Source organism: Ictalurus punctatus, chromosome 8 (genome assembly GCF_001660625.3).
Source record: "Ictalurus punctatus breed USDA103 chromosome 8, Coco_2.0, whole genome shotgun sequence".
Taxonomy (NCBI): Eukaryota; Metazoa; Chordata; class Actinopteri; order Siluriformes; family Ictaluridae; genus Ictalurus; species Ictalurus punctatus.
In genome coordinates this window covers 4,750,537-4,760,000 of record NC_030423.2, presented here as the reverse complement: position 1 = coordinate 4,760,000, position 9,464 = coordinate 4,750,537, and the positions used below count along the sequence as shown (strand labels likewise).

The 9,464-nt window shown below is 37.4% G+C and overlaps 1 protein-coding gene across 4 annotated transcripts in view; it reads right to left on the bottom strand.

The window, feature by feature from the left end:
• Nucleotides 1–8,448: 8,448 nt before the first annotated feature.
• Nucleotides 8,449–9,464, bottom strand: part of btk (Bruton agammaglobulinemia tyrosine kinase) — a 55,690-nt gene continuing 54,674 nt past the window's right edge. For all 4 annotated transcript variants that reach the window (XM_053682100.1, XM_047157077.2, XM_017474722.3 and 1 more), the window contains 2 exons: nucleotides 9,305–9,462; nucleotides 8,449–9,202 (listed from right to left, as the gene is read on the bottom strand). In XM_053682100.1, the coding sequence (XP_053538075.1) occupies nucleotides 9,131–9,202; nucleotides 9,305–9,462 (230 nt within the window). In that variant the 3' untranslated portion in view covers nucleotides 8,449–9,130. The remainder of the gene's footprint in view (nucleotides 9,203–9,304; nucleotides 9,463–9,464) is intronic.

The following is a 9,464-nucleotide window of genomic DNA, read 5'->3' as shown; positions in this document are numbered from 1 at the left end:
ATTTCATGTATTGATACATTTTTTATTTTATTTTTTAAAATCTTTTGTCATTCGCACACGTAGCCTTCTAGCTCCACAGCCTTTGGACTGTGGATAGTTCTATGAGAGATAAAAGTAGTAGACACAGTGTGTTTATTTTTTGTCTATATTGCTCATTTCATTCAGTGCTTTAACGTCTATAAATCCTGCAGAGATGTTACGTATGAGATTTGTAATGTAAATCACGCTGGATTTTACTTACTATTGTTATAAAACTTAAAGGCAGTCATTTTTCCTGGATTAAAAGACTGCATTCTACTGCAGACAATCTAAATGGAGAAACATAATTTTAAAAATGATTGTCAACTTAACAACTTGTGCTCATAATTATGGTAATTTAGTACATAACACTTAAATTCCTTTTAAATAATGTGAAAATAAAGTGCGTTTGTGTGCGTCATATTTTTGTTTAGATGTGTAATACACATGGCCGTACCATGTATAGTAACATTTGTGTCAGGAATGGATGGGACCCCGATTTAACATAACCAGCAACGTTTCTGTCACGAATGGATGTGAACCAGATTTAACATAACTATATATATTTTATGACCTACCACAGAGAGTTTCATATTCTATGTGAAAAGAAGGACCATGTGTGCAACGTGTGTGGGGGCGGAAAAACACATGGTCGTACCAGTTATGAGAACATATGTGTCTGGAATGCATGGGAACCCGTTTTAACATGACTATACATATTTTTATGACCTACCACAGAGAGTTTCATATTCTATGTGAAAAGAAAAAACATGAGTGTGCAACTTGTATGGGGTGGGAAAACATATGGCCGTAGTATGTATGGTCACGATTTGGATGTGAACCAGATTTAACATAACTATATATATTATTATGACCTACCACAGAGTGTTAGAAAGAACATGTGTGCAACGTGTGTGGGGCGGAAAAACACATGGCCGCACCATGTATGGTCACGAATGGATGTGATCCAGATTTAACATAACTATTCATATTTTTATGATCATGACCTTTGATCTAGATATAGAGAGTTAGAATGTGTATCTTTTTGACCTTTGACCTATACCTGTCAAAACTACGGTTACAATATATACAAACTATCTCTCTCTTCCGGTCTTCAGTCTGTAAATTGAAAGTCAATACAACTGGATTATGCAGCAAGACAATGATTCAAAGCATAGGAGTAAGACTTGAGTAAGAAAAACTGCTGGGTTAAATCTAGTCGAATTCATTTCATATCTGTAGCCCATTGCTGACATGTTGGTTTAATTTGACACCACACTGTAATGGTTGGTTTATGTTGTAGATCAAAATTGCTGGCTGGTTGTTGGTTGCTATAACTACCAAAAATTGGTTTATTATGACCCAGCCACTGATCATCTTAATCTGAAATTGTGGAAAACAGTGGATCTGTAGTCTATCCCAGGAACACTGATCAAAAGTGTTCCTGCTGCATTGGATGCCAGTTGATCACAGGAAACTACACACATACACACACTTATTCTACCTACAGTCCCCTATGAAAGTATTAGAATAGCAAGGTCAATTCTTTTGTTTTTGCTATACACTGAAGACATTTGGATTAGAGATAAAAAAAGATGAATATGACATTATAGATCAAGATTTCAGCTTCCCTTTCCTGATATTTACACCTAGATGTATTAAAGAACGTAGAACATGGCACCCTTTCTTTTAACCCACCCACTTTTGAAGAGATGTTCAAAAAATATTGGAACATGTGAATGGCAGGTGAAGGATGTAATGTTATTTAATTGCGAATCTGTTTTTAGAGGATTTAAACCTAACATGGTGAACAAATTATATTATAGAATTCAGGCAATTTTACTGGGGTTATCTCATACAGTGTAGCAAGTAATAATCTGGAAAGACCTTTGTAATATCACCGTCTAAAACTGGATTTAAAGAGAAGCAAATTAGTAAATAAATCACATGTAAATGAATCATATGTAAATGAGTCATATGAAAATGTATCACTTGAATATGAATCACATGAAAATGAATCACATGTAAAGGAATCATACGTAAATGAATCACATGCAAATGTATCACTTGAATATGAATCTCATGAATATGAATCACATGTAAATGAATCATACGTAAATGAATCACATGTAAATGAACCATATGAAAATAAATAAATAAATAAAAGACAAAGGCCAGTAGTAGGTAATTTACTACTTTAACCAGCACTGTCTCTGTGCTATGATGTGGTTTAAATCCTGACCGATACATTTCATGAATGTTATTCCTATGTAAGTACAAGCATAACTGCTGTGCTACAACCTTTTCTAAGATCTTGGAGGTGAAGGGGAGATTTGATATAGGTCTATAGCTGGACAGTTGACAGGGGTCAAGGTCAGGTTTTTTAATCAGGTGTTTGATAACCGCTAGTTTATATGATTTTGGTACATAGCCAGTGCTAAGGGAAGAATTGATTATATTTAGAAGAGGTTCAATTACTCCAGGACAAATCTGTTTAAAGAAGCATGTAGGTAAAGTATCTAGTGTGCAAATTGATGATTTCGCTGAAGAGATTAATGTAGCTAGTTCGGTCTCTCAAAGGAGAGTAAAACATTCTAATCGTTGATCTGATATTGCTATATTATCATCTACAGGGTTATTTATAAAACTGTCTTTATAAAACTGTTTTAATTTAATAGCCTGAATTTCACATCTAATATTTGCAACTTTACCAATGAAAAAATTTATGAAATCTTCGCTGCTATATAATGATTGTGTGCCTGTTTCTGTAGTGGTTTTATTCCTAGTTAATTTTGCTGCCATGTTGAATAAAAAGCTAGAATTGTTTTTGTTTTCTTCTCTTAAGGTGGAGAGATAGACTTTTCTAGCAGCACTAAGAGATTTTCTATAGTTCAGTAGGCTCTCCTTCCATGCTGTTTAAAATACTACCAATTTAGTTTGAAGACATTTCCATCCCAATCGCCGAGTGGTCTGTTTTAAGGTACACGTTTGATCGTTATACCAGGATGCTAGCTTTTTCTCTCTAATTATCTATCTTTTGAGTAGAGCCACTTAATCTAGAGTGTAGTGGAGTGTTGACTCTAAGCATTCAGTCACCTGATCGAGTTCTATCGGATCAGACGGTGATCCAAATCTAATTGATGTCTCTGGGAGGTTATTGATGAAGCTCGGTGCAGTATCTGACGTGAATGTACATTTTACGTGTTAGTGTGGTGAGGTGCAAATACTATGATCAATATGCAAATTAAACGAGATGAGATAATGGTCTGAGACAACTTCAGACTGCGGAAGTGTTACTATATTTTCTATATTTAATCCGTATGTTAGTATCAGGTCAAGAGTGTGATCACCATTATGAGTAGGTCCTATTACACTTTCATGAACCCCTACTGAATCTAAGATGGACACAACCGCTCTTCTCAGAGGGTCTTCCAGGTTATCAAAATGAATATTAAAATCACCTACGATTAAAGCTTTATCTACAGCAACAGCCAGGTTTGAGATAAAATCTGCAAATTCACTTTGAATTCAGTATATGGCCCTGGGGGTCTGTAAATAATAATTAGCAGAATCGACTTATTTTTTATGGCTACATAAGTTATACTGGTATAAAGAACTTCAAAAGAGCTGAATTTATGACTTAGTTTTTGTGTGATGCCTAGATTATGACTATAGATGAGTGCAAAATCTCCTACCAGTTAGAGGAGGCTGATGTATATAACTGACTTCATAAGTGACTGACTTCATTTAGTGCCATGTACTCGTTTGGTTTAATCCAAGTTTCCGTTAAACAGATTATATTAAAGTCTTGATCATTAATGATTTCGTTAACATTAAGAGCCTTAGACATAAGAGATCTAATATTTAATAGTCCTAACTTCAGATCAAAGGTGCTGGCTGTGCATTCAGTATGATCTAATTTTATGTTAGTTAGGTTACTAAAACAAACTTTCTGAAATTTTCGATGTATTTGTTTAGCCCGTGGAACAGACACAGTCTCTATAGAATATACTACAAGTGCTGAATTATTATTTGAACATTGATTATGATAAATGTTGTTGGTGTTGGAAGTTGTACTTATGGCAGGCAGTCACATGCTGTGTAGTGTCTTGGAGATATTGTCTGACAGGAATTCCGCTCCGAGGCTGCTGGAGTGCAGGCCATCAACAGGGAACATCCCAAAACAGATTCCAGTTATTAACAAAGAGCTGTTTGTTGCACCATGATATTAACAACTCACTCAAGGCAAAAAGTCTACTGAAGCTTTCAACTCCACGTCTGTATGTGGGGAGAGGTCCAGAGACGATGATATTCGTCACAGGCGATCTGCTTCGTACAGTCTCGATCAGGCTGCTGAAGTCCCTCTTCAGGATTTCCGTCTGCCACAGCCCGATGTGTTCACTCCTGCGTGCAGCACAACAGCTCCGATGCTCTCGTCTTTCTTCGGGAACGTGGGTACCTGCGCAGCGACATCAAGAACACGAGCACCAGAGAAACAGTGTGTGCGCACTTTACCTTTAGATGAGGCGACGCGGACGTTCCAAACTATGGAGTCTCCGATGATCAAGGCGTTCAGTTTGGTCTCACGGAGAGAGGCGAAGCGGTACCTGGTGGAGCTCTCGAAGATTGGGGGTGGCGGAGGGGGAAAGGTCCTCGCTTGGGATCTGGCTGCTGGTGCACTGGTGTGATGGAGACCTGGGTGCACGGTTCCTTCACAGAGAAACACATGGCATAGAGGGGCTGAGCGTGGTAGTACCACGTTGCGTGCTTACTTTGGATTTGTATGCGATAACATAAGATGATTCCAGTGTGGTTCTTCGCTCATGCAGCTGGGCCTGTTTGTTGAGTAGGTCTTGGATCTGTTTCTCCACGGCCTTCAATTCCAACAGCAGCATGTACAGCTCGAGTGAGTCCTTATCTGCACTCAAAGGTGAAGAAACAACTGACATATTCGCCTTTAAAACAGCGGTAGATGAGAGAGATGTGAAATGTAAAACAAGGCTAGCGCTAAGGTGATGCAGGCGGGCTACAAGCTAGTCATGGATGTTTGTAAGATCTGATGAAAACTTAACAACAGCGCAACATTACGATTGTTTTTTTATCTAAAATAGTATCGGTGATATATGAAACATTATAAAAGTAAAGATTATATTGTTAAAGTATAGAAATTTTGAAAAAATAGCGTCAACTCGAGGGACACTGCTCACTGCAACACTGCTCCATTAGAGATCTCTATCCACCTTTTTCCTGGTGGTGCTGTTGTAAAAATGATTATGGGTATAACTTCCTGTGGAAGTAGTAGCACAGCGTTGATTGGCTTTCTCTAATGGCAGTAGGTCTTGTTTATGTTGTGATTTGTGTGTGGTCAAAACTATTACTTTTCGTTGCTTCAGATGGGAATATCATTACGAAGCTCAGGAACAACATGCTGTTCATGGCTGCACTTACAATCAGGTGAAACTTAATTTGTGGTTTAAAGAAAAGTGCTATATGCACAAAGCTAAAGTTAAGGCAGACTGTTCCTGTGAGTGACTGTACAGCCATGCCTGTCTTGCTTGGCCTGACTGCATTCTCTACCTTTATTAAAAAAAAACAAGAAGTCTTTCTTACTCTTTATTAATTCACCTCCCTAGGGCTGTAGCTATAAAACACTAGTAGAGCTCAGGGGTGTATTCCAGAAAGCAAGGTTAACTTAGCATTATAATAACCATGAACTCTATGTTAATTAACCCAGACAATGATTACTCTGGGTTTTCCAGTGCCAGAACACATGTGAGGAGTAAGTTTAATCATCTCCTAACTCCTACCTCAGAGTTAATGTGCATGCATGGTGAGTGTATAAAGACATCGTCAATGGATCACCGATTTCAGGAGTCACCATGGAAACCCAGGGTGAGAAAAGGTGAGCTGCATACTTTAGCAAAGCAGAAATAGAGGATTTAATGCATGCTTATGAGGAATATAAACCACTTCTAACAAAAAAAAGTAACACTGCTGCATCTGTCAGAGAGTTGGCTTGAAAAAAGTAATGGATCGAGTACATCCATCCATCCATCCATCTTCTATACCGCTATATCCTTCACTTCAGGGTCATGGGGAAACCTGGAGCCTATCCCAGGGAGCAGATCGAGTACATGCGTGAGTTTATAAGTTGGAAATGGAACATTGATCCTATTCGACCTGTGCCGTAACATTTAATAGATATACCTTTACTTGTAGCCCTGGAATGTGAGGGAAGAATGCAAGGATGAGATGTGAGAAGAGAGGAATCGAAGCAAGTCAAATGGAATATCCTCAGTCTCTAAAGCGTCCCTTCAAAGCGATGTCAATTAATTATGACCATGCTCAGCTTTATTACCTCACTGCACTTTAGGGATGCTTATTTTTTTTATGTGCTTTCATGTTGTTGGAGCTTTGGTAATAACATTCTTAATAAAGCAAAATGTACTTAATAGTATGTGAAATTTCTGGGTTATTCCTCAATGAATTAATGAACAACACATATTTAATTCAATACATGAATTAGGACCGAGGAAGCTTCCAAAGGATCTAGGAGCGAGGATACAGAGTTGTATAGAAGTGTTTCTTGTCGAAAAACCTGATGTACAAATAAATTCCATTCCTCCTTTACATCTGCCACAATCTCAAACAAAAAGTCCTTTGATGATGTGATGGAATTTTGTGTGATATATAATTAAATAATAATAATATGCTTACAATGAATATTGTAATTAATTGATCCTTGCATGTTTGGATATGCAAAGCTGCACAAAAGATGCAATCGTTTATGTATTGTTCATTAATTCATTGTTGAATAATCCAGACATTTCACATGCTGTCTAGTGCATTTTGCTCAGATGCAGAGATAAGGCAAGGCAAAAATAAGAAACAAACTACAAACAAGTTTAAAACCAGGCTAGCAAACACAGAAAACAGGCTTGGAAATGTCAAGTGTACAGACACAATACAGAGCGTATACTTTACAAACTATGAGTGAGTGAAAGTCTCTTTTAAAGGGTGAGTGTGAGAGTATGTGATTAGCAACAGGTAAGTCTTGTTAAAAGTCCAGTGACTGAGAATTTTGTGCTACAGTTACATTTATATAAGCGTTTTCTAGACACACAAAGCACTTTACAAAGTATGTGGGGGGGGGGGGGGGGGGGGGGGGGGTGTCTCCTTAACCACCACTATTGTGTAGCATCCACCAGGATGATGCAATGGCAGCCATAGTGCGCCAGAACACCCACCACACACCAGCTATTAGAGGAGAGAAGAGGAGAGTGATGTAGCCAATTCAGAGATGGGGATTATTAGGGGGCCATTACAGAGAAGAGCCAATGGGAGAATTTCACAGGGAAACCCCTACTCTTTTACGATAAGTGTCCTGGGATCTTTAATGACCACAGAGAGTCAGGACTTCGGTTAAACATCTCATCCGAAAGATCTCATGGTTTAGGATGACCTGACACAGTTTCAGGAGACCACTGGTTGTATTTACAAGATTCTCATGACTAAAAGTTACTCCTAACTGGCCGATCTAGGGAAAACTGTTTTAAAAAAATGGGCACATTAGTCAGAAAATTAAGACTCCAGATTTTTGTTTTTCACTCTTAAATGAATGCATTTTATCATTAAAAGCCAGACCTAAGCCTACAAATTTGTAGTCGCTAAGATCTGATCAATCTGAAAAATAAATGGCTGCTTGTTTAATAGCACAATCAAAGTTATGTGATTGATATACGTTAAAAGACAGAAAGCTTTACAAAACGTATTTTATGGGGACTGCATATTTCAATGATTGTGGAATTGAATGGGCAGTCACTTCACCTATTAAATATACAGTACTGGGGCAGCTGGTATAAATGTGCAAGCAGGGCAAAACCTCCTGTGTTTCGAAGATAAAAAGACAGATCTAAATAGCTTTCATTTTTGTCATCCACACCAGTCTTAAAGTGGATTATTTGGCATTATTGGACATTTTTGTGGAACCGAGCACAACAGCACTACAAATACACAGAATGATATGAAGACATGAAGCTGGGGCTGATTACACAGTCCAGATTGTTAGTGACAGTCAATTTAGGTGATCATACAGGGTGACCCACTCCCAAGATTTTCTGTTTGTTGGAGAAATATTTCTATATGAAATGTAAATATATATTTATTTAATACTTTTATTTAATATTTATATTTGGACCGCTTTGCTGATGCATCGTCACGCATCATCAGCAGTGACTGAGAAGGCACATGTGAAATACAGTAGCATGTGTTATGAACATGAACGAGGTGGATTATTTACTCTATCATCATTTTTCCCCAAAAAAATGCCTTTGGCAGAGAAACTAAAAGTAGATGGACTAAGCACACATTGGCCAATGAAAGTATAAATTATACAGATGGACAGATGACAAAATGGTCCTTCATGACACCTTGTGATATAATGCTTTTCTCAGGACTAATAGTTTATTTGTCAAGCTATTGATAGATACTGTAAATAATCTTCCAATCTAATATCATGACCAGCTGCCAGTTTATAGTACTGGCAGATCAGTTTATAGAACTCTATTTGCTTATGCAGCAAAACATTCTTTAAAATATCATCCACAAGTAGTCAATTACATGAAACAATAAATGGCTATGCTCACAAATTTTATATACATGAACAATTAGATGATAGTTTTCATTATTCCTGAAATACTCCATTATACGAAACTATCAAAACTAAATACGCGCTGGTGGAATTAAGCCTTCCTGGGCACCAAATTCCAGGATACCTCCATATTTTAGCTGTGTAATCTGAAGTTCACTGTTCCATATCAGCTCTTTTCATGCAGTGCAAAGCAATCAAATTACATTTAATTGTGAATGTGTAGGTACAGTCATGTAATAATATCTGGATATGATTATTGACTTTGGAAGCTGAGGAGAATTGTACACAGTAAATATTACAATTTGTAGAAACAAAATACAAAAAGCATTTATATAGAAAGTTAGACAAAATCTTAAATAATCTATTTATGTTTATTAATCTTAAAGTAGCTGCAGTTCAGGACCAAGTCTTTATCCCTTTTGCAGGGCTACCCTCATAATCAGGTATTTGCTGTCATTAGGTCTAGTGCAGATTGTCAAGCAAATCCTGAATGACCATCACAAGATCCTGAAATGTGGGCCGTTCATCTGGTTTCTGAAATGAGAAAGAAAGGCTTGTATCAGTCACCAACTCCTTTGATTTTTATAGATCATCAACCAGGATAACTTCATTGTTTCAAGACAGTCCAGTCTGTACCTCATGCCAACATTTGGTCATTATGGAGTAGATTCTGTCATTGGCCATCTGAGGACGATACAGTCTATAGCCAGCAGTCACTTCATGCACTATCTCATTATTATTCAGACGTTCATATGGCATTCTACCTAGAGTGTAGACTTCCCACATTAAAATACCT